The 25,248-nt window shown below is 42.6% G+C and overlaps 1 protein-coding gene across 4 annotated transcripts in view; it reads right to left on the reverse strand.

Moving 5' to 3' along the window:
* The window catches only part of LOC125454265 (flagellum-associated coiled-coil domain-containing protein 1-like), a 36,128-nt gene extending 19,885 nt beyond the window's left edge, over positions 1-16,243 (reverse strand). The window contains exons 1-10 of one of the 4 annotated variants that reach the window (XM_048534858.1): positions 16,142-16,243; positions 15,745-15,816; positions 13,696-13,752; positions 11,302-11,371; positions 9,004-9,125; positions 8,188-8,208; positions 6,101-6,194; positions 2,310-2,371; positions 867-964; positions 35-87 (exon numbers count right to left, since the gene is read on the reverse strand). In XM_048534858.1, the coding sequence (XP_048390815.1) occupies positions 35-87; positions 867-964; positions 2,310-2,371; positions 6,101-6,194; positions 8,188-8,208; positions 9,004-9,125; positions 11,302-11,371; positions 13,696-13,733 (558 nt within the window). In that variant the 5' untranslated portion in view covers positions 13,734-13,752; positions 15,745-15,816; positions 16,142-16,243. Of the gene's footprint in view, positions 1-34; positions 88-866; positions 965-2,309; positions 2,372-6,100; positions 6,195-8,187; positions 8,209-9,003; positions 9,126-11,301; positions 11,372-13,695; positions 13,753-15,744 lie in introns of all 4 variants that reach the window. The other 3 variants (XM_048534860.2, XM_059647659.1, XM_059647658.1) reach the window with 3 other exon arrangements.
* Between the last annotated feature and the right edge of the window lie 9,005 nt (positions 16,244-25,248).

Raw genomic sequence — 25,248 nt, forward strand, 5'->3', positions numbered from 1 at the left:
TGTTATTACAAGTCAACAACAAGTTACAGCTTACCTTAAAGGATATAAATGCAGCCTGTAAATTTTGAAACTGATTCTTCAGCTCATCTACAGAATAAAGGAAGAGAGGACCTTCTTTCACTCAAGGTCACAGAGCAAATCAATCTAGTTATGGTATGAACTATATGCCAGCCCCTTCCTGATTCTTCCACATACCATAAACTAGATTGGTCCAGGTACGGAAAACATAGCCAAGAGGCTGTGACTAACAATTAATTAAATAGTTCCACTGCATTTTTAAAAATTCTCATGATAACATCTCACAGTAATGTGCATGTTCAAGGGCAGGCATTATGGTGCTTCACGTGAAAATGCATATAAACGTTTTCTGACATAAATAGAAACTGTACTGCACTGGTGGGGAGGCAGACTTACTGGCAGTGCTGGCATCTTCAGTAAAGAACAATTATTTACTGTATATCTTAATCTATATAGAGTACTCTCAAATCTAACTAAGAAACTGTAATGGAAAGCCCAGTCAACCAAATAAGGCTAATTTGTCAGTGAATAGTTTTCATCAACTTTGAGAGAGGTTGAAAGACCATAATTGAAAGAATTCTAAATATATCCACTCCTGTTTTGTTGTAAAAACCAAAAGAACTGTGGATGCTGTAAGCCAGGAACAAAAATAAAGTTGCTAGAAAAGCTCAGCAGGTCTGGCAGCATCTGTGGAGGAGAAAACAGCATTAACGTTTCAGGTCCGGTGACCTTTCCTCAGAACGTGTTCTGAGGAAAGGTCACCGGACCTGAAACGTTAATGCTGTTTTCTCCTCCACAGATGCTGCCAGACCTGCTGAGCTGTTCCTGTTTTGTTGTATTGGACATACAGTATTTTTTCTCTGCTTTCTGTTTCTGTGATGCCAGGATCGCAGCAAACTTGCTCTGCTGTTCCTCGATTTCGAGAGCGTGCATCTCCAAAATCTTTCTGAAATTAAAGTAAACCTGGTATTAGCATTATAAAGCAGACGTTGACCCTGCTCTGAGAGCCAAACCCAAAACACCCAAAGAGGCACACCTCGCCCTATAATCTGTTACAAGAAGTGTGAAAAGGAGTGTAACCTGTCTTTCAGTAACTTCTAGTGGATAAATCAAATAAATCCTGACAATCACTTTACAATCAACAACTAACAATTTATTAATCTAACTGTAACCGTGAACAAATTAAACTACTAACAAACCGAATTAACCCCATTTAACTACTAACTATTCCTGAATAAGATTCTAATGGTATACTGTTCCAATAAATACAAGTCCCACTGATATAACAAAACAATAGAATTTAGTCTCTCAAAGCTACAGCCTGGTTACAAATTCTGGAATGTTTTATGATCATCTTCATCAATTCTTCTATCAGGAATGCTTTCTTTATTAATTCTTCTGTCAGGAATCTTAGCTAGGATTGCTATGGTTCTGTTTTCTCAAAGCTGAGAACTTATCTCTAGCAGATAGCAGTTAGCCTGTGCGAGTTTTCTAACTGTCCCCTTCTTTTACACCCCTGATGATATATCAGTTTCTTCCAATTGATTGGTCCTAGGTTGTCAAAACTATCAGATGCAAATTTGATAGGTTTTTAGTATCTTAAGTGTCTAGTTAAAATTGATTGGCTAGATTCAAAAACCTGTTGTCTCGGTAAACATGCGGCTTGGCCAGCTACTATCATGGCCTTTTGATACAAATGTTTCAATTTGGAGGTTCTCTGTACTTGCAAACTTCCAAGCTGCTCACAGACGTCTCCAAGCATAGAAAAAGCACAATTTTTTAAAGGGGCCATGCAATGCTTTTCCCCACTAGCTTTTTACAAACACCAAATTCTAACATCCTGCCTTCCAATCCACAAATACTCTACTCAACTTTGCGACAATCAGGAAGAATTGAGTCCTTTCTACGTATCTTCCCACCACCGAAGTAAGAAACCTAGATGTGTTTTCCATACCAGGATTGCCCCAAGTCACCAAGGCAAGTCATACTTCAACCCTGACAGGCAATCCCACCTTCTTCCACCATTATTCTGGTTGTCTTCAAGAGTGTATGTATTGGAGTGGAAAATCCAGCATATTGCCACAGTAAACGCAACATCCGTCTGACTCAATAATGGAACAGCCAAAGCATCATCTTATTTCAACCTTCAGTCAATGCTTTCAGGTTAGACATGACACAACTTCCCACATACAGTATAACTACGTAACTATAGATCTTGATTGCATTATTTGCTGAAGCATTTTTAAAATCAGAATCACAACATCACCCCATACAGTTATTTACAGTCCTACCTCAATTCCTCCTCATGCTTTCGCTGCATCGCCAAGCTTGCTTCTCTGCCCTCGGTCTGGAACTGGAACCAACAACGTTTACATTGAATACACATTAACTTGTTGAATCTCCATGTTCCAGCAGCATTTGCACAAACACACAGCATGCCTCACAATACTTCAAGTGGTTTCATTTTCATTTTGAATTAACTGCAGCAAGCAAAATATGAGACATGGAATGGAAAGTGAATGAGAAAGTGCATGGAGTGAATCAATGTCAGCTTTTGCTTGATGTTTTGGAATAACTCTGACTATCTGAGTGGGAACAAATTGCATTATATCGGAAAACAGGGATCTGGAGTGATGCTGAATTACAGTAAAAGTACAGACAATTCAGCTAATCAGATCTGTTCCAGTGTTTCTGCTCAGTGTAAGGTTTCATCCACACCCACTTTTTCACAGCCTGTTAGCATTTCCTTCAGTTCATGTCTCCTTCACCTATTCGTCTATTTTCCCTTTACGGGCATTTTCACTATTCACCACCACTATTCCTGAGTCCCATATCCTAACCACCACCTTGGCTAAATAAATTTCTTATGAAATCTTAATTGGAGTCAATTGTTAAATAATAAATTTATTGTGTCCTACTACGGATTCCACACAAGTGAAAACATCTCTATACTTACTGTACCAAACTTCTCTCTGCTTCTGGGCTCAAATCCCACTGCTTCAGAGGTGTGTTATAACGTGTCTATGCTGGTTAATTAAACCAAATCCCTTCGTAATTCTAAACGTCTCTATTGAGTCAGCTTTCTCTAGAAAAAAAATGAGATTTTTTTGTTCTTTCCTGATAGTTCTAACCCACCAGTTCTGGCAAAATTGCTGGTTTCTCTCCACCAACTTGTTGAAATGGCTGGCTTCACATCCCTTGGCCCAATCTTGTCTTTACTCTCATGCCCTGGTGTAAGGGGCAGCTTAAAGGGGTGAGGACCCAGATTAGAGTACTGCTGCCATGTCCTGAGGTGCACAAGTCAATTGAAGGATCCATAGAAATCATCTAACCGCACAGATGCATTTTGATGTACATGACATGACCACATGTTTCAGTGTAGCAGAAACTTCAGTGTTTCTGTACCACTCCAACATGATTTCTATGCTGATGCTTATTATATTCAGTTTCCAAGCAGACAAGCAGCCTATTCAGCCCAACTGGTCTATGCTGATTTTTATATTGCAGACCAGTTCCCCAGCCCAACATCATCCCACCCTATCATCAGCACATCCTTAGACCACATAGTCTATGCAGTTAAGTAGGGAGTTCCAGCATTTTGACCATGTGACAATGAAGGAATGGTCACCTGCTCCAAGTCATGTGGTGTGTGAATTGGAGGGAACTTGCTGGTGATGATGCAGACATGTTGCCCATTGGCCTTGTCCATCTCGGTAATAGGGATCATGGGTTTGGACGTTTCTGTTGAACAAATATTGTGAGTTGCTCAGGTTTATTTTTTAGATGGTACATAACCAGCCATGGTGTGCCAGTCGTTGGGGTTAAAATAGTATCAGAGATAATGGGAACTGCAGATGCTGGAGAATTCCAAGATAATAAAATGTGAGGCTGGATGAACACAGCAGGCCAAGCAGCATCTCAGGAGCACAAAAGCTGACGTTTCGGGCCTAGGGTCTCGGCCCGAAACGTCAGCTTTTGTGCTCCTGAGATGCTGCTTGGCCTGCTGTGTTCATCCAGCCTCACATTTTATTATTATGGTGTGCCAGTCAGTTGGGCTGCTGTATCCTAGAATGTGCCAAGCTTCTGTTTTTAGAGCTCACACTCAGTGAGGAAGATGGAAAGCATTCTCTTACACTTGGTACTTTGTAGATGGTGGAACGGCTTTGGGAGTCAAGGTGTGAGTTACTTGCCACAGAATATATAGTATTTGGCCTGTTCTGTACAATATTTATAGGATTAGCCTTGCTAGGTTTACAATCAATGATTGTTCCCCAGGGTGTTGAGGTAAGCAAATTGAATGCTGGTAATACAGGTGTTTATAAGCATATCTTTAGAGGCTATAACATCTTCAATTTGGAGTCTTTGGAAGCTATCTTCTGTATCTTGGACTTTTTGGCTTCAAAGAATTAAATTAGTCGTGCATTAAAAATAACACCCATGACATTAAGGCAAGAGGAGATTTCACATGTTGCTTTATTTTGCACATAGTTGGAACGACATAGAATAATGCGGCTGCTCACAACATTCACAGACAACTGGTGCTTCTGAACAATAGATTTCCAGACTAGAGAGAGAACTGTGAATTCCTTTCTCCATTGTGTACGTACTTAGCTTCCTCAAAGGCATCAAAGTGAGTTTCACATTTTAACCACAATGTTTGTCCCAACTTTTGTACCAATTTGATTCAGATGCCAAACAGTAACTGGGTATCAAATAATGCAACAGATTATAGCAAGTTTTGAGAAGATTTGTAGCTCAGGTTGAGGTTCTGGATGTGAGTTTGCTCGCTGAGCTGGAAGGTTCATTTTCAGACGTTTCGTCACCATTCTAGGTAACATCATCAGTGAGCCTCCGATGCAGCGCAGACAACAAGCAAAATAAACATCATTTACAAAATATCTTGCAAGAACTGTGACAAACACTACATTGGACAAACAGGCAGAAAGCTAGCCACCAGGATACACGAACATCAACTAGCCACAAAACGACATGATCCACTATCACTAGTATCCTTACATACAGATGAGGAAGGACACCACTTTGATTGGGACAACACATCCATCCTAGGACAAGCCAAACAGAGACATGCACGAGAATTCCTAGAAGCATGGCATTCCAACCGGAACTCCATCAACAAACACATTGATTTGGAGCCAATCTACCATCCCCTGAGAAAAAGAACAGAAAATGACATCACCAACCCAAGGAAACCTAAACAGATAAATAGAAAGCGGGACATAACACCAGCGCTTCATCGGAGGCTCACTGATGATGTCACCTAGAATGGTGACGAAACGTCTGAAAACGAACCTTCCAGCTCAGCGAGCAAACTCACATCCAGCAACAGATTATTTTTCATTATGATAACTGTAAACCTTGGTAGAGTTAACATAAGAGGTACTGTAATGTAGTACTTAGTTTCCACAGCATGAAGTAGTGGAAGGATTTGCAGGCTTGGTTAACAATCTGATAAGCTACAGTGATTTTCCTTCCATCTGTCAATGAGCTAAGTTGGTTAAAATATGATGCAGAACAATACCAAGAGCAGGTTCAATTCAAACATTGGCTGCAGCAGCTCATGGAGACTGGCTTCCCTTCCTTGTTCCATGCTTGATGTGGAGTGGTGCCCCTACAACTTGGAGAGAAATACCCATGGTCCTTTGTGGATGACAGCTAAAATTACCATGGAGACAGAAAGTGTAATTAACCCCATTATGGATTGAGGATTCACAGTCCATGTTATGAGGGCCTTCGCCCACAAGACACAGATATCCCAGTCCATGTCAAACAAGCATTCAAAGGTGGAGATCCACATTCTACTTCACAGGACTGCCCAGAACATGGAGTTTTAACTCCCGAATCAGACACTCATTAATCTGTAGTTATCCCCAACTGAGTCTTGCTTTTACAAATTGTCAAAACCCCTTGAAACGATGATATTATAATCCAAACGGGGCTGGAAGTCAGTATAATGTGTGAATATTTCATGCTTCAGCACTGGCACCTTGCCTCTGAAGTGTAAAAACTGGGGCATGTCAGACTTTGGTCTATTCTCAAACAGGTAGAGAGCTCTTTAACTCACCCTGTTTACAATGCTCATTTGCTTGATACTTTCCTGCTCCAGTAAGTTCACCAGCTCGGCGATCTGTTTCTGCAGGTCTGTGACAAGCTGTTCTCTGGAAAGCACAAGATTTGAACATTTAATCAATGCTGCAGATTTCAAGGTAGCTCAGATCAGAAATTTAAGACGCAAATAGAAACTGAGCCACACAGAAGGGAGGGGCAAAGGTGCTCAACCATGTTCAGGCAGGCTGCACCACTGTCCAGGTGGGTCTCGCTTTCACCGCAACGTACATGGTGTAGTGCGAGAAAATGTCAGTTAATTGATGTGTTGGAAGTCGATGGCTCAGGGTATTAAGTGAATGAAAATCTGAGAGACAATGCAACAAGTTGGCTCAGGCCTCATTCAGTCCTTGGTCTATACTGAGGAAGCTGAGTCCAGCTGAAATGGGCCTCAAGTCATTGAAGGGAGCAAAGTTGGCTTGTTCTTTATCCATCGGTAACAAAATTTCACTGTGGAATAACTCTCTTTCAGTAGGAAAATATCCCAAGGTGTTTCATAGCCGCACAGTCAGGTAAAAGAAACTGAGCGGTAGAAGGAGATCTTGGAATGGTTTGGTCAAATAGGAAGGAGTTAAGGAATGCATTAAAATTAGGAGATGAGGGAAGAGAGGTTGAAAGAAAGAATTTAAGAATCCAGGGCTTAGACCGTTTAAATCGGCATGCAGGGCTGGATGTTAGCTAATTCAGAAGAAGGGAAGAGGTTGATGGAAGTGATAGCGAGGTAGTGCTGGCTGTCATTTGATCGCTTTGTGAGTAGTAAGGTCATTCAACTCATCATAACTGGAATAGCATTTTGAAAGAGCTAGCCAACTTAGTTCCACATTCCAGCCTCTTCATGACTTATCAAATTAGTCTTCTTCAGATACTAACTATGTTACCTTTTAAAATGTTCCTGGGGGGAGTCTGATTGTACCACCATTTCCAGCCTTGCATTCATAATTTATTAATTCTCTCAAGAAGGTTCTTCTTGTTTCTCCTCTAATTCTTTTGCAAATTATTTTATATCTGAACAGTCTGACCCAATTGTCAGAGAACAAAAAAAGTAGCTCCCCAACTGCATGACATTCTTCCCAACATACCAGGACTGGAACTGGGCTGAGGTCTACTGGTACCTTATGTAGGTTGAATGTGATTTCCTTGTTTCTATTCTTATTGGCCCTGTTTAAAACACTGATTGTAATTGTGTGGCCTGCCAGAGTCAAAGGTTTAGGAATACTTGGCAGTCCCTGCCCCACCTCCATGAGCCTCGATTCCCACATTCCTCTGCGAATAGGAACAGTTGATTATACTGCTCTTCTTAGTGGCACAGTGGTGAGCATGATGCTTCAAAGTGCCTGGGATTCTGGATCAATTCCATGCTCAGGCCACTGTGCAAACTCCAGACAGACATTCTCCCTACGTCTGTGTGGGTTTCCTCTCTCAGTCCGAAGATGTGCAGGTTGGATGGATTGGCTATGCCAAATTGTCCATTGTGCCCGGGAACGTTTATGTTGGGTGGATCAGCCATGGGGAATGCATGGTTATAGGGATAGGGTAGAGGAATGGATCTGGGTGAGATGCTGTTCAGAGGGTTGGTGTGGACTTGATGGGCTGAATGGCCTTTTTACACTCGAGCAGGATTCTGTGATTTTATATTGTTGCTCTAGTTATACACATCAGATTGCATCTGCCACATATCGCCCTTGTCATCAATCTCTGTATGTCCTGATATCCGTTACTGTCACAATTTAGTTCATGTGCTGTGAAGTTCTGAATTATTCAGGAAAATTGAACTGTGCTCTGTATACAGAAATCAAGGTCATTTATAAGGAAAACATTTGTTCTAATACCAATCCTTGGGAAACCCTATTGCATTCTCCTGGGCTGTGAGAAAAATATTTATTCAATCCCATCAGCCTTCCAATTTAATACCCAAAGCTACTGACAAATTTTAAATCTAATTTCTGAATCTGGTGGAAGAGGGAGGTTGATGAAAGGAATTCAATTTGTTGGGTTAGAGTTAATTGGCATTTTGAATAATGACTTATTCTGGATACAAACACTCACGTCTGTCTTTCAGATGGAGGCCTGAAAAGTTAAATAAAACATAAATGAATTAATGGTGGAAAGTGAATCTAAAGTACTACTCAAAAACTCCAATCTTCTGCATTATCGAGATTTTGCTTTTTTAACGTCAGCAACAGAAATAACGTCAGACCTGACACACACTGGCTCCCCTTTATAGAACCCTGAAGACTATAATTTAAAACATGATAAATGACACATACCCTGCTTAAGGCAAGTTTACACATCGTGTGAATGAAACACAGTAATTAGTAAGCACAAGTGTAGAGTTAAGATAGATATAGCAAGCAAATGGAGATGGAAACATAGAGGAAGCACAGGTAGACTAGGCCAGGTACAGCAAACTGTACAGTACAGCAAGTCTGGGACTGGGCCAAGTACAGCGAGTCTGGGACTGGGCGACGGGGACAGGTACAGGTACAGCAAGCTGCGTGGCACAGGGTGACGGGTACAGGTACAGCAAGCTGCGTGGCACAGGGTGACGGGGACAGGTACAGCAAGCTGCGTGGCACAGGGTGACGGGGTCAGGTACAGCAAGCTGCGTGGCACAGGGTGACGGGATCAGGTACAGCAAGCTGCGTGGCACAGGGTGACAGGGACAGGTACAGCAAGCTGAACAAAATGAATTGCGTAGAGATGCAGCCGTTTGAAAATGAAAGCCTCGATTGAGCCAGTTCACAGCACATCAGTTAGTGCATATTTTTAAGGCATGTTACAAATCAAAGCCCTACAGCTTACTCTCTTTCTCCCTATCTCCTTTTAGAAAAGATGTTAAAAAATTTGTAGTAGTGAGGTTACCTTGAAGCAAATGGCTTCAGAGGTTGAATCCGATTGAAGAATTCATCACACAGGTGGACAGCAATGTTACTTTTAGTCCGTGATAACTCGTATCCTGGTGCAATGACAATTGCTTCCTCTTTCTGTGTAAAATGAACATCATCATTTGTCTGCTGTCTTAAAACTGTAGTTCACTCTGACTGTGTTTTACTAACATAACACAGAGACAGAGGGCCTGAGCTCAATAAATGAAGCTCAATTCAGACCCCAGTCTCAGCAACAACTGTCTGTGTGGAGTTTGCACATTCTCCCCGTGTCTGCGTGGGTTTCCTCCGGATGCTCCGGTTTCCTCCCACAGTCCAAAGATGTGCAGGCCAGGTGGATTGGCCATGCTAAATTGCCCGTAGTGTTCAGGGGTGTGTGGGTTATAGGGGGATGGGTCTGGGTGGGATGCTCCAAGGGGCAGTGTGCACTTGTTGGGACGAAGGGCCTGTTTCCACACTGTAGGGAATCTAATCTAATCTAAACACTTTCAAACAAACTGAGCCTGAACGATTAGACATTTTTGCAGGGATATTGAGACAAATGTCATCATGCTGTTTATTTACCACAAGCACTAGTGAATTTATCCACCTCTGCCCCAAAAATATTCAACGACTCTGTTTCCATCACTTTTTCAGGAGACAGTTCCAAACTCTTGTGAAACTGTGAGAGAAAAATAAAACCACCCCATCTCTTTTTAAGCGGTTCGTAGTTCCTTGAAAGTGCAGTTGCAGGTATGCAGGATAATTAAGAAGGCGTTTCGTATGTTGGCCTTAACTGGTCAGTGCATTGAGGTCAGGAGTTGGGAAGTCATGCAGCGGTACAGGACATTGGTTTGGCCCCAGTTGGAACACTGTGTGCAGCTCTGGTGTCCCTGCTGTCGGAAGGATGTCGTCAAACTTGAAAGGGTTCAAAAATGATTTACAAGGATGTTGCCAGGGTTGGAGGGTTTCAGCTATAGGAAGAGGCTGAATAGACTGGGGCTATTTTCCCTGGAGGGTCGGAGGCTGAGGAGTGACCTTAAAGAGGCTTATAAAATCATGAGGGGCATGGATAGGGTGAATGATCAAGGCCTTTTCCCAGGGGTGGGGCAGTCCAAATCTGGAGGACATAGGTTTAAGGTGAGAGAGGAAAGATTTAAAAGGGACCTAAGCGGCAACATTTTCCACACAGAATGGTTGTGAATGGAATGAGCTACCACAGGAAGCGGCGGAGGCTGGTACAATTACAACATTTAAAAGGCATCTGGATGGGAGCATGAACAGGATGGGTTTACAGGGACATGGGCCAAATGCTGGAAAATGGGAGTAAATTTATTCAGGATATCTGGTCAGCACAGACGAGTTGGACCGAAGGGTCTGTTTCCTGACTCTATAACTGGGCGACACAGTATTACAATTTTGTTGTTTTGCTAATGCTGGTTATTTTGCGTCTTTTCTATTTATCCTCAATCAAGGTTTGAAAATGTTTGAAGAGTGTAAGTGGTGTAGGGGCATTCTTAAGAGGAAATCAGGAGGGTGACAAGGAGATATGAGATAGCCTTAGCAGGTAAGATTATGGATCATCCAAAAGAGATTCTTCAAGTACATTAAAACCAGAAGAGCAGCTGGGGAGAGAATAGTAACCCCTTAAAGATCAACTAGGTAGTCTATATGTGGAACCACAGGAAATGGTCAAGATTTTAAATAAATATTTTGCATTAGTATTTACTGCGCAGAAAGATGCGGAGGCTAGGGAACTCGGGGAAATAAAGGTTAATATCTGGAAAACAGTCTGCATTACAGAAGAGGTGGTGCTGGAGGTCTTAAGGGGGAGAAATCTCCAGGACCTGATCAAATATATCTCAGGAAGTTATGGGAAGTTAGGGAAGAAATTACAGGGCCCCTAGCAGAGAAATTTGTATCCTCTATAGCCAAGAGTGAGATTTAGAAGGGACCTGGGGGGCAACTTTTTCACAGATTGGTTTGTATGTGGAATGAATTGCCAGAGGAAATAGTAGATGCAGGTACATTAGGATAGGTACACAAATAGGAAAGGTTTAGAGGGATATGGGCCAAATGCAGGCAAATGGGACTAGCTTAGTTTGGGAAAGTTGGCTGGTACAGACAAGATGACTGAAGGGTCTGTTTCTGTGCTGTATGACACTAAGAATTCATCTCTGGCTAGGTACTAAACGTTGCTGAACTTAATTGTCACCATTCACCATTAACACATGGAACCTCCTGCAGTCTGCCACTCTATAGATTTGTGTGTCTGTGTGCATAACTGATGTCTTACCTTGTACAATTCTGGGAACGTCGTCCCTCTCCCACATCTTTTACATATTTCCACGGCATTTTCTGTCATGCTGGAGATGAAGCAACAAAAAGGGAAGCTGTGAAATGCAAGTTCCCGAAACAAGGTCAGAGAATGCTGGAGAAACTCGACAGGGGCCAGGCTGCTTCCATTGGGAGAGAAACAGAGTTAAGTTCTGAAGAAGAGTCAGATTGTGTTGGATTTGAAGCGTTGATTCTGTCTCAGGAAGCAAATATATGTAGACTCATGTGGTGTATTAAAGAAACTGATGCTGAAATTGTTGGTGGTGTACAAGAGGTGGTGAAGCATTGAAGGTGGTTGGTTTATTTTCAGGTCTGAATAATCAAGGGTTGATTTTGGTTCAGAAACCCAGAGATTGAATATTTTTAAAGTAGTTTGGAGGAGACCTGACTGCTTTCAACCACACTGGGCTAAGACCCACCTACAATGAGGTAGCTTGGGTTTCTTTGTTTACATTTATTTTGTCTTTTGTGTAATAAACTTCTGGTCTAATGTTAAACACGTTTCACTTTCTACTTCAGTGACTGACCTCTATTTTAACAGTTTAAGACAAAAAGAAACTGTCAAGCCAGATTCCATCCAGGGATCTGACTGGTTCAGTAGTTCCGTCAACTGTGATCAGAATTCATTCTTAATGGGCACTTCCAATGACCTTGAAAAGCTAAACTAACCATATTTGACCCATTCGATTTAGCAGAGCCCTGATTTCATTAGAGAGGGGGCTTGGGGGTGGCTGGAGAAAATGGGGTTCACCGTGCCTCAGGTGAGGTTGAGAGAGTAGCCCTTTGATAGTGACCTCAGCCAGTACGGGAACTGAACCTGTGCTGTTGGCGTCACAAACCAACATCCGGCCAACCACGATAACTGGCCCCATTTAGGTATTTTAAAATCAATCCGTTCAGTTGTAGCTGGGGCAGGTGGGACTTGAACCCTGACCACGCTGATTGGCTCATATTTCAGTACGGCAAGTGCTGGAGCCGCCTCTAATTGAGACACAAAATGGCCAGAATTGAAAAGTGTGCTTCAGCATTTAAGTGAAACATTGTCCGAACAACAAGTTACAAGGAAATGCTGAGGCAGCCTCAATAAAGAAATATTCAAGGATGAACATTTCAAAGATCTGTAACAAAAACAGGTGAAATAATGCAATTGTGGCTCATAGAAAAGAACTTTTGAAGAATCATTAAACTACAAATAATTAATTCCAGTCTCATTAAGGAAAGGATATTGTCCCATTAGATGAACAGTTAAGCACCATGCAGCCATTCAAAATAGTAGCTAAAGTTATGTCACAGGAATTAGCTGTTTCTTTGAAACTATTTACAATATTAAGAAGTAGGTTCTAGTTAAAGATTTGTCAAATAATCACAGATTTCAACGTAATTATAGGCACACATATATAACCAAAGCATGATAAAAGCATGAGGAGAAAACATTAAAGAGATGCCTGGCACATCTCATTATCTAAAGAGTGCTAACAGTATAAATAATTATAAAACTTTATAATACAAGTTAGCATTACCAACTTCTTTTTATATAAGAGGAATGATGGAATTTGATAAAGATAGCAAGTGGAATGCAATGAACAGAATTCAAGCAGTCCTTACAGATCAGCAAGTCAGGGACATGACCAAAGGAGAATAGCCAATAACTTTGGAATGTGACATAGAAAGATCCCAAGGCCTAGCGATTGAAATGACTGTTAGGCATTATGAAAACCAAGGGAAATCCATAGGAGTGTCCACCATTGGTCAGGTGTTTCACAGGATTGGTTGTTTAGAGAGAGGGAGAGGGCACTGCAACCACATTGTAAGTGATCATTGTAAACACAACATATATAAAAATCCTGTTTTTCACTGTAAAAACCAGAGTGTGTCATTAGTCTGTCTTCTGATCTGAGCCATAGATTAAGGGAATGGTTGGGTTCTCATGTCGAGGCTAGATTCGCGGAAGATCTCTGGCCCTCTGCCTGTATTAACTGGTCTTTTGAGTGCGGATTCCAATATCTGCAGTAATTTGCTTCTACTATCGGCTGCTCTGCCAGTCAATAAGGTCACGGCTAACCTTCTGTGTCCACTTTCTCATCTCATCCCATAGCCCATGATGCCTTTCATTATCCAAAGCTCTATTGCTCTCTGTCTTGAGCACAGTTAATTACTGAGCATTCACAACTCTGTGGTGTGGAGAATTCCAAAGGATTTACATGTATTATGAGTGAAGAAATTCCTCCTCATTTGCTCCCAAATGGCTGTTCCCTCATCCTGAGTTTGTCCTTAATTAAGGCCATCTCTAAACTTTGACTTGACCAGGTTAAAATCTTTCTAAATAAGTTACGAACAAATCTTCCCATCTTACCCAGACTTAGGCGATAGACGACCACACAACTCGTTCATAATGTTAGATTCAGCCAGTCTGTAAAGTTAAAGGATGGAGAAAATTAAGAATCTTCTGCTTTAAATGAGAAGTCTGGCATTTCTAGTGCAATATTTTACCTCTTCTGCTGTCCATCTGGGTGGGAAATAGTTTCATTTCTGTTTCAGCACACATTTCATCGTGAGGTGGTCGTGAGCAACTCCGACCCATTGTGCAACTGCTCTCAAACTCTGCAGTCTGTCCAGGCTTCCCTGTATTCCTCATTCACTACCAGGATGTACATATTCTGACAGCTGCAGCATAACCAGTCTCTCCTTTTCTCCCCCTCCAGATTCAAACCCAACACTTGCAATTCCACTTTGTTAGTATCCTTGCCTGTTTTCAGTCTGCCTTCTTGAAATCCTTTCTCCTGCCGTTGGGCATAAGGTCCCCTTTCATTTCCTACCACCCACTACATCTGCATTCCCAAATCTCTGCCCTCAATCTCTTGGAACTCCTGCACCTTCTTGCTCTTTGCTGACAGCTTGGATCCCCCTTAAATAAGCCTTCAGAGCTTTCCTCTGTGCTGCTGTTGACAAACACTGGCTCGATACGTCACTCTGCGCTGTGTGTTCACAAGCAGCAACCACAAGTCCCTCATTCACCCTCTCACCCATTGGCATGGTGGCCATTCAAGCTAGCACAATCCTTTCCCTGTCCAACTCCCCCAGGCCCCATGTTGAGTCTCCCAGCAGTCTAGCTATGATTGGTGGTATTGCTTCTGTTTCCCCACTCCTCATTTGAGGACCTCAGCTTTTCAAACTTGCTCCACCTCATGTGCCTCTTAGTCTCCAGGATCTGATCGTGGATTTTCTACTTGCCTCTATCAACCTGGTCCGTAGGGTAGAATTTTCTAAGATGACTTTCCCTCCGTTTTTTCCTCTTTCATCCTGCCCATGTGATCCACCTACCACTCACACCATCCTCAACCTACAGGCTTTCAACCACGCCCATGTGGGCCCAACCCTGTCCGCAATGTCCTATCCGCAGGGTCTATTGCCTCCCAGATTTGATGCTCCATGTTCCCAGAACTCCATGTCTGAATCAAAACCAAAAGAACCGCGGATGCTGTAAATCGGAAACAAAAATAGAAGTTGATGGAAAAGCTCAGAAGTTCTGGCAGCATCTGTGAAGAGAAGTCAGAGTTAACATTTCGGGCCCGATGACCCTAGCAACTTCTGTCTTGTTGTCCATGTCTGAATTCCTGTAATCAGCACCCCACCCTCCTCACAATACAAAAACGCCTCTGGTGAGGATCTTAAATGACATCCAATGTGACACTGACAGAAGTAGATTCTTCTCAACCTGTCTGTAACCTCTGACAAGATTGCCCACATGACCCTCTGGCATTGACAACTGCATTCTACTGATTCCATTCTTAGTCATTCAATTGTAACTAGGGAATCACTGTCAATGGCTTTTCATCCCATTCCCAAACAATTCCCTCGACCCCTGTCCCATGCTATTTCCCATTTATGTGCTGTCCTCGACGACATCATTGGGAAACATACTATTCCCATATCCCAATTCTAGGAATTTTGTGTAAAGTTGGCAAGTGTGCGACAGATCCCCTGTGGAACACCTGACAGACTCACATTGAAATTGTCCTACAACTTTAAGCTTCTGTTACACTGACCCGTGCTGCGTGGGATCATCCGTAAATGTGTCTGATATCGAGTTCAGGATCAGAATCTTGGTAGGTGAGATTTACCTGGACACTGATCCTGAAAATGTTTATACTTGATCTGACTGCGAGATCAGCCTACGAAACCAACCTGAGCACTGCAATCCATACGGTACCCTTGCACCCCTCACCAATTGCTTGCCCCGACTTCCTCCTAACCCAGCTCTGCTACCCATTCACTCATTCCATCACTCATTTATTCACTCATTCACTCTTCCATTTATTAACACACACACACACACACACACACACACACACACACACACACACACACACACACACACACCTTGAGACATTTAAAATCTTACCTGAATACGTGAACTTCGTTCCTCTTTCCTAGAAGCTGCCTAAACTGCTGAGTGTCTTTGGGCAACGATGCACTGAGTTAAAAACATCAAAACAAAATGTGTCAAGCAGAAGACCTTTCAGTTCATCATAATCACGCTGATAAGAATTGGAGCATTCCTTCAAGTGAGGAATGGTTCTGTTTCTAGAGGGTGGTAGTTGCAGGCTTATAGTGCATTGTGTGTGTAGCTGTTAGAATTGAGTGGGTCAGGCTCAATAGACCTTGGGGTCTCTACCTGTCCCTCGTTACTCAGACATAAACTCAACGAGATTGAAACAATTACTTAATTTCCACTTGGGGAATGCTAATTCTTTCAGATACAAATCCCAATGCAAACCTGAAAGCAAAGGAACACTGACTTCAGAGATGGAGAACTTGCTGTGATTTTAGATGGATATAGGATGTGTGAATTCTCTGCCCAGCACCATCACAGTTGGAGGCAAATTCTCCAATCATCTGTGGTCACAAATGAGAAAGTGAGCAGAGCTCGCCACCAAAAAGCAAACAGTCACCATGGCAACTGCAGAATGTTCTCCATTCTTTGTAACCAGTGACCGTGAAACTTGACCAAAGGTTGTCACGACGTTCATTGTTTTCATCATGAATCACAATGGAGCCTGTGGACTGTTCCGAGGTGGGGAGGGAGAGAGAGAGAGCCATGAAGCCCTTCTCTTGCTTCAGTTGTTGAACATAATTCCAGTCAAAACCTGGAGATTTGCAGCTTGCAGTCTGGTCACTTCACACACAGGAGAACTCTGGATCTGGGTGTCATTCATTCTGCTGTTCAATTTCCTTGTTTCACTATCTTGTTTCATTCAAGCCCTACTGTTGCAGATCATTTTAATGGCCAGAACAAGAGCAGGTCAGAGGCTAGGAATGCTGTGGCGAGTAAGTCACCTCCTGAGTCCCCAAAACCCTGTACCCCATCTTTGAGGCACAGGTCAAGAGTGTGATGGAGTATTCCGCACTTGCCTGGATGGGGTGCAGCTCCAACTCTTAACGTTTTGAGCCCCTGCAATTTATTTTCCTGTCCGTGAACATTCCCACAAGCTCACCATACCCACCGCCAGAATATTCTATTCCCTCCCTCCCCAGTTTATTCCCTGTCCAGTAAATCCGCAAATCACAACTCCCCACCTTTTCCATCATTTTTACACTCTTGTCAAATATTGCTCCCAATTTCCCATCTTGTGAAACAAAGACAGAAATTGCTGGCAGGACTCAGCAGGTTTGACAGCATCTGCGACGAGAAAGCTGAATTAATGTTTCAGATCTAATAACCTTTCATCAGAACTGTTCTGGACTCATCCACAGGAGGAAACCATCTTTCTAACTTTGCCTTATCAAGATCATTGAGCATTTTATATATGTCAATCATGTCAACCCTTGCTCCACTAAACCCTAGCGTTAAAAAAAACTCAGTCCAACCTTTCCTCATGAGACAGCCCACTCATTCCAGGTATCAACTGATATACCACCATGATATTGCTTCTAGGGCTGAAACACCCTTGCCAGTGTGATATGGTGCTTGTGCTATCCTATATGTTAGCTCATGTGACATTTACTGTAGAGATTGGATTCTTGTTGAGACAGATGACTAGAAGTTTATGAACAGCATTGTCTAGGCACCCTGTGTCTGAAGATGGTACGTTTATAATGTCATTGGTCGAGTAACCCAGAGGCTAAGGCTTATACTCTGGCAATTTGGATCACAACGGTTGCTGTAATTTAAATTCAATTAATAAAATCTGATGTTGATAGGTGTCCTCAGTCCTATTATTGATTAGGTTGGTGAATGTCCTTTAGGAAAGGAAATCTGACATTCTTAAGGAACCATGTGACTCCAGACCCCTGCAATGCGATTGATCTTTAAATGCCTTCTGAAATGACCCAAGCAAGCCACTCAGTTCAAAGGCAATTAGAGATTGGTAATGCTGGCCTTGCCTGTGATAACCATATCCCAAGAAAGGATAAAGATTGTAAAAACTCTCCCTGTGAAAAAGCTTCCTTGCATATTTCTGCCTCTATGTTCAGCAACTCCCCTTTAAGACCCTGTCCCCCCCATGAACATACCCCACCTGCTCCCTGAATAGCCTCCCATGCCTATCTAAATACCCCAAACTCTGTGAAGACAGCTCAGCTAAATACCCTCGCTCTGAAAACAGCCACTCTTATTACCACCATCCTGTTTACATGCACTGTTTAAATATACCATCCCTATAACAGCCCCATCTTAATTTCCCCATCCTGTTACTATGTCTAAATACTCCCTCTTTTTGATCAAAGCTCTGTCTAGCTACCCCCTCCCTATTAATAGACCCTGTTTAATTGCCTCCATGCCTGTGAAGACACTTCTGTGTCAGTGCATTCCCTAGCCCTTTACTCCTCCTTGTGCACAGACCCTCCTCAATGAATAGCCCTCTGTGTTAATAGACTGTGGTCTTCATTCAAGCTTTTATTTTTGTGACGTGGCCATTGTTGCAGTGTAGGGGGAGGTGCAGATCATGTGAACGCAAGATCCCACACACCATCTGGTCCCATGTGGAGAAATGTGATGTGAGAAGGATTGCCAAAAAAGTAATTCCTTGGTATTTTGCAATATTTTAATTTTGGTGCTTTTCAAAGTTGAACGCAAGATCCCACACACCATCTGGTCCCATGTGGAGAAATGTGATGTGAGAAGGATTGCCAAAAAAGTAATTCCTTGGTATTTTGCAATATTTTAATTTTGGTGCTTTTCAAAGTTGAACATGTCATTGCATTTGTTTGGTGGGTTTCAGTATGAGGCTTCTGCTGCATTTCGTCGTGTATTTCAAAGATGAAGCTAAGATCACCATAAGACTTCAGAGCAGAAAGTAGGTCATTCAGCCCATCAACTCCACCATTCATCAAGATCACGGGTGATCTGATAATCTTCAGCTCCACCTTCCTGCCTTTTCTCCAAAACATAATTCTCTCACCAATTAAAAATGTCATCCTCAAATATACATAACATTGCATCAGTGTAGTGAACCGTCTCTGGACTGCCTCCAGTACCACTCTATCTTTCCTTTGATCAGAGGCTCAAAACTGTTCACAGCATTCCAGCTATGATCTGACTAGTGCCTTGTATATTTAGCAAAACCTCCCTATATTTATACTTTACTCCTTTTAAAATAAAAGCCCTTTGCTTTCCCTTTTACCCACTGAATTTGAATGCTAGCTTTTTATAATTCATGGGTGAGGCCTCCCAAACCACTCTGTTCACTGGCTTTCTGCAGTCTTTTTTCATTTAAATATAGTTCAGCACCTTTATTCTTCTTGCATGTAACCTCACATTTCCCACGTTATATGCCATTTGCTAAGGTTTTGTTCCCCCACTTACCCAACCTCTCTGTATCCCTCTGTAGACTCTGTCATCCTCACTACTTGTCTTCCCACCTATATTTTGCGTCATCCATAAATTTGGCTGGAACATATTCACTTTCATTATTCAAGTCATTAATATAAGTTGTAATTAATTGTGGCCCCAGCACCGAGCCCTGTGGCACTCCACTAGTTAGAGGATGTCTTCCTGAAAATGTCCCCCTTATCCCCATCCTTAGTTCTTTTAGTTAGCCAATCCTCTGTCCACACTTAAAAAGAAATTTATCTCCAACACCACGGGCTCTTAAACAGCCGAACAGGTAATATCTTAAACACTTTCTGAAAATCCAAATGTATTACGTTCACTGGTTCCCTTTCATCTATTCTGCTTGTTACCTCCTCAAAGAGTTCTAGTAAATTCTGGACATCATGAAGTCATGCTGACCCTGTTTGATTAGATTTCTAAATGCTCTGCTATTACATCATTTATAATAGACTATGTTGTTTTTGTTTTGCATGGTGAAGGTGTTTTTCAAGTTGCTGGGGCTTTTATGTTGAATATGTTGACATTTCTACCTGCTGGAGTTGTTAACAAGTACAAAGGACTTCCAACCGCAATGTAAAGATTGACACGAACAGCCTCAACGTCCAAAATACAAATACAACTTCAACAAGCAAAATGCCACAGGATGAATTTTACGTTTTTATGGCTAAGCGCCCGTTGGATTTTTTTGGATGAATTCTCACCATGAGACTCAATGAGATTTCTCGCTGTATTTTACCAAACACAACTCATTAACTCATACTCAACTCACTCCCAACGTCCCTCCACCAGCTCCTATGGCCCTGTCTGTCACTGTAACCTACAACACATGGGCTACAGTAGTTCAAGAAGACAGCTCAGCACGCCCTTCTCAAGGGTGGCTAGGGATGGGCAATAAATTGCCAGCCAGTGACACCCACATCGGACAAGTGAATAAATTTTAGCCCCATCTTACCACGTGCCATTCCTGGAACACCCACTGGATATGCCCCAAAACACCAGTATCCCTGGAGCTGGCACCCAGGCAAGCATTGACATTGTGAAGCTGCCCTGCTCGTTGATGAGCCTGTTTGAGAAGGCAAAGATGGCACTGAGATTCTGTGACAGAGACAATGGAGACCCTGGTGAATGGGATTGTGCAAAGGAAGGGCATCCTCTTGCTAGAGGCAGAGGAGTCTGTGCCAGCCTGGTCTGAGGTCACAACCTGGGTCAATGCAGAGGAACAGCCCTTAAAAAGGTCAATGAGCTTCTCCACTCCACCAGAGTAAATGCCACACAGCCTCTTACTGGTTCTGCTCCATTTTTCACTCCACTGCAACTCTCACAGTAACCCCACTGTCCCTTTATTTCAATGCACATCACTTCTAACCATTGGCCACAAAGCTTTGTCTTCTGTCTTGCAGGTATCTTCAGCATCTCTACCACCTCCACAGTGAAATGTTCCCAAGTGTGCCAAGGTCTCAGAGAAAGCATGCCCATCAGCACTGACGTAATGGCGACATTTATAGCACTCCAGGTGCCCCTCCTTACAAGGAGACATACCGGTATGTACGGGTCCCAGCCAGGATCCATGGTAGTCTCTTCTCAGGGACACTCTAAAGGTGGACATGCTGTCCATTTCCAGATTCGTGAGCCCCCTCAGACCCTTGATTAATTGATTGATTGAGTTATTGGTACATGTACCAAAATACAGTGAAAAGCTTTGCTTAGGAGCGGTACAGGCAGATCATAGTAAGCAAAGGATGTACAGATTAAAAAGATTTAGGCAGAGACATGCAGGTTACATTGCACAGGGTGTGCGCTAGCTGAGATCAATGTTAGCAAGATCAACATTATTTGAGATTGGAAAGTCCATTTATTAGTCTGATAATGACAAGGTAAAAGCAGCTCCTGAACCTGCTCATGCGTGTGTTCAGGCTTCTGTATCTTCTGCCTGACAGAAGAGGCTGTAGGAGGTCATTACAGGGGTGTGATTGGTCTTGGACGATGCTGGCAGCCTTTTTGTGGCAGTGAGCCGTGTAAATGGAGTCCATGGATGGAAGGTTGGTTTGTGCTGTGTACTCCACCTTCTGCAGTTTCTTATGGCCATGGGCATATTAGAGGCCATGTCAGACCATTATACACCTGGACAATATGCTATCAACGGTGCATCAGTAGAAATTAGTGAGGGACATTATGGACATGTCAAATTTCCTGAGCCGTCTGAAGGGGAGGAGGCATTATCGTGCCTTCTTGACTGTTGCATCTACATGGGAAGGCCAGGACAGATCATCAGTGATCGTCACTCTGAGGAACTTGCTGATCTTCATCCCTTCAACCTCAGTTCCATTGATTTGGACAGGATCATGTTTTCCTCCTTCCTTTCTGAAGTCATTTCTTTAGTTTTGCCGATGTTGAACAGACAGATTGTTTTCATTGCACCATGTCACCAAACCCTTGGAGGCTTGAGTTGGGAAGTAACAGTATGCCCTGGGTGTCCATAGCTTCCTCTCCTGCAGACACAGCCTCCGGTCTATGATCACAGATCAAACGTGAAATTACCTAATTTGATTGCCTCTGAGCAAAATGCTAACATTTCCCCTTCTTGAAGTGGTATGATGCCTGTAATTTGGATTGCAGCTCTCCGATTTGTATCCAAAGTTCCTCAAATAGCAAACTGTTACGCCAAAGGTATTCACTCTCAGCTACCTTGGTGTCCAGCAGCTCCGATGTGCTGCAGCAGCAATACATCACCCATTCTATCCATCACTATCATATTTTATTTAAATTAAGAACTAATTACTCTCATATTTCCTCTCTTACACTTTATTGTCATCTATATTTACACCAGTATCAAGCACAGACTATCTTTGAGAAAAAGAATAAGCAGTCTTACCCGCATTAATGTTTTGCTGTCGTTCGTGATGCTACTCTGTGGCTGGTCTCACTGCGGGTCATCCTCTTGACACCTGCCTGTCTTCCTCCCCACTCACCCCTCACTTTGGAGGCTTGGCACCTTGCAGTAAATCTTGCTTAAAGGACTTCTGAACCCCCTCTGCACTTTTATCCCACTTTGAACCAAATTTCCCTCTGTCTTGCTCAGCAAATTGTCCTTCATGCTGAGTGTGTTTATGGCTGAAATGACAGTGCTGCTGTTGCCATTGTTTGGTCTTTTTCTGTTGTGGCTGTTGAAGTTGCTATTGAATTTGTTGAACCTTCTACATGTTGACAAGCAAGTTTAAAAATACTGAACCCTAATCACCATCCCCTCTCCTGTCTCAGTGAGCGTGAAGGGGTCGCACAGCTGCTCAGTGGTTAGCACTGCTCCCACAGTACCAGAGTTGTGGGCTTGATTCCACCCTTGGACAACTGTCTATATGGAGTTTGCACATTCTCCCATGTCTGTGCGGGATTCCTCCGGCTGCTCAGGTTTCCTCCCACAGTCCAAAGATGAGCAGGTTAGGTGGATTGGCCATGATAAATTGCCCCCTTGTGTCCAGGCATGTGCAGACTAGGTGGGTTAGCAATGGGAAATACAGTGTTACAGGGATAGGGTAGAGATGGTCTTTGGAGGATTGGTGCAGAGCTGATGGACTGAATGACCTATTTCTGGTCTAAGAGCTAGACTTCCCAAAGTGCAATTGAGAGCTGAATTGCTGAAATCACTTTGAAATCTGTCCCACCTTGCCCCTAGTCCAACAGGCCCCTGTACCCCTTTCCGTCACATCGCCCGCCCACCCCCCCCACCACCTCCCCCATCTCAGGCCTTTTCATTCTCTCAGTCAGGAGTCAGTGGGGAAAAGGAAAGAAATCCAAAGAACCGTGGGTGCTGGAAATCAAATATAAAATGGAAATTGCTGGAAAAGCTCAGTCGGTCTGGCAGCATCTGCAGAGAGAAAACACAGTTAACATTTCAGGTGCAGTGACCCTTCTTCTGATGTTCAGTGGGATAAGGTTTCATTGCACTTAACTAAGAAGAGGCCTCTTTTGGAGAGAGGACACTTTTTTTTTTAAATGAACGTTTTTATTTTTTCCTGTCCTTGTTATAAACTTCCTTTCACTCAATATTTTGTCTTTTTTCATACATTAGAGGGTGTGGGCATTGCTGGCCACAGCAGTATTTATTGTGCATTCCTAGTTGCCCTTGAGAAGGTGATGGTGAGCTACCCTCATGAAGCATGTGTTATCTGTGTTTGACCCAGCAACACTGAAAGAACAGCAATATATTCCTCTGTCAGGATGGTGAGTGGCTTTACTTCCAGGAGTTTTGAAATATGTTTCAGACTTTATCAAAATGTTCACATATCTCTCCCCCCCCCCCCCCAACCCCAAGACATCACTAAAGATTTGCTCACTTTACTGTCTCAATGCCAAACTTCTGTTTTGCTTAACGTTCCTGTCGGTTCTGCCCAAATGCTGTCACCTTGTGGACTCATTGATTATTTCCGTTCTGTATGTGTGCTGTAATGTACCTCCTCCAGTAGAGGACAGTGTTGCATCATCTTGATCACAAGATACAGAAACAGTTTTAAAGAAGCAATGATCTGACTCCCAAAATTAATTCATTACCTCACTTGACCCCACCCTCAAGAGAGCAACTATCATTCAAACAAGTAACTTGCTTCTCCCAGAGTAGCTCCTTGTTTTACCAGAATTATGAGCTGCAATTTTGGGTTCGCAAGCACTGAGACGGTGATAGCCATAATGGAACTGTCAATGACCACAACATGGTGGAATTTCAAATTCAGTTTGAGGGAGAACAACTCATCTCAAACCAGTATTGTCAATTTCAGGGGAAATACAGGGTATGGAAAAAAAATACGATGTTTAAAGTAGGTTTGGAAAATGGACTAAGGGGATGGGCAATGGATGAGCAGCAGCAGATATTTAAGCGTAATTTCATAATGCTTGGCAAATTTGTCAGAAAGGATACTATAAACTTGGGGTGGTTCATCTTTCTCAAAGGCATTCAAGAGGAGTATCCTATCAAAATCTAAGCTATACAAAATAGCAAAGTTAATGGCAGGCCAGAGGATCCAGCAGTGGATGACTAAAATAAAAACAATAAAAAGAGGGAGAGAATTCATTAATGACAACAAATGGACAAAATACATAAAAAACAAGCAAAATCTTCCACAGATATGTAAAAAAATGTAGCTAAAGTGAGTGAGGAAGTCTTGGAGGATGGGGACTAGAGCATTACCAATACTCAACAGGGGAAAAGGAAATTTAAACTAATAGTTTACATCAGTCTTCACAATGTAGGACACTATTAAGATCCTAAAGGTATCTAATGAGCAAGGTGCTAATTGAAGGAAAAGTCTTGCAAAAGTCTCTAACACAAAGGATGTAGCATTTAATGGTTGGCGCTGCAGGGTTAGTGGCATCATTGTTCTGGAATATTCCAGAACAATCTGGGTTCTAGCAGATTGAAAAACTGCTAAATGTGACCCCCATGTTAAAGGCGGCAGGCAGACAGAAAGCAGGAAACCATAAGGCAGTTAGGTCATAAGACCATAAAGAAACAGGAGCAGAATTAGCCCATTTGGCCCAACTTTGCCCATCATGGCCAGTGTGTTTTTTAAACCCCATTCTCCTGCCTTCTCAATGTAACCTTTGATCTCCTTACTAATCAAGAACCGAATCTATCGTGGTCTTGAACACACTCAATAACTTGGCCTCCACAGCCATCCGTAACAATGCAGTCCATAGATTAACTGCTCTCTGGCTGAAGAAAATGCTCATCTCAGTTCTGAAGGGTCATCTCTTCACTGAGATTGTTCCTTTGGCTCCCAGTCTCTCCAAGTGGAAACATCTTTTCCATATTCACTCTAACCATGCCTTTCAGCATTCTAGTATAACATCAATCACTGGGAAAATTCTGGAGTATGTGAAGGAAGAAACAGCACAGCATCTCTAGAAAAGCTTTCAGCAGAGTCAACATGGTTTTGTAAAAGGGAAGCATGTTTGACAAATTTGCTAGAGAGTTCTTTGAGAACATAATAGAGCTGATAAAAAAGGAGCCAGTTGATGTAGTGCACTTGAATTTCAACAAGGTGTATAAAAAGGTGCTACAGAAGAGTTTAATGTAGGGAGCTC

The sequence above is a fragment of the Stegostoma tigrinum genome, chromosome 7 (assembly GCF_030684315.1).
Source record: "Stegostoma tigrinum isolate sSteTig4 chromosome 7, sSteTig4.hap1, whole genome shotgun sequence".
Classification (NCBI taxonomy): Eukaryota; Metazoa; Chordata; class Chondrichthyes; order Orectolobiformes; family Stegostomatidae; genus Stegostoma; species Stegostoma tigrinum.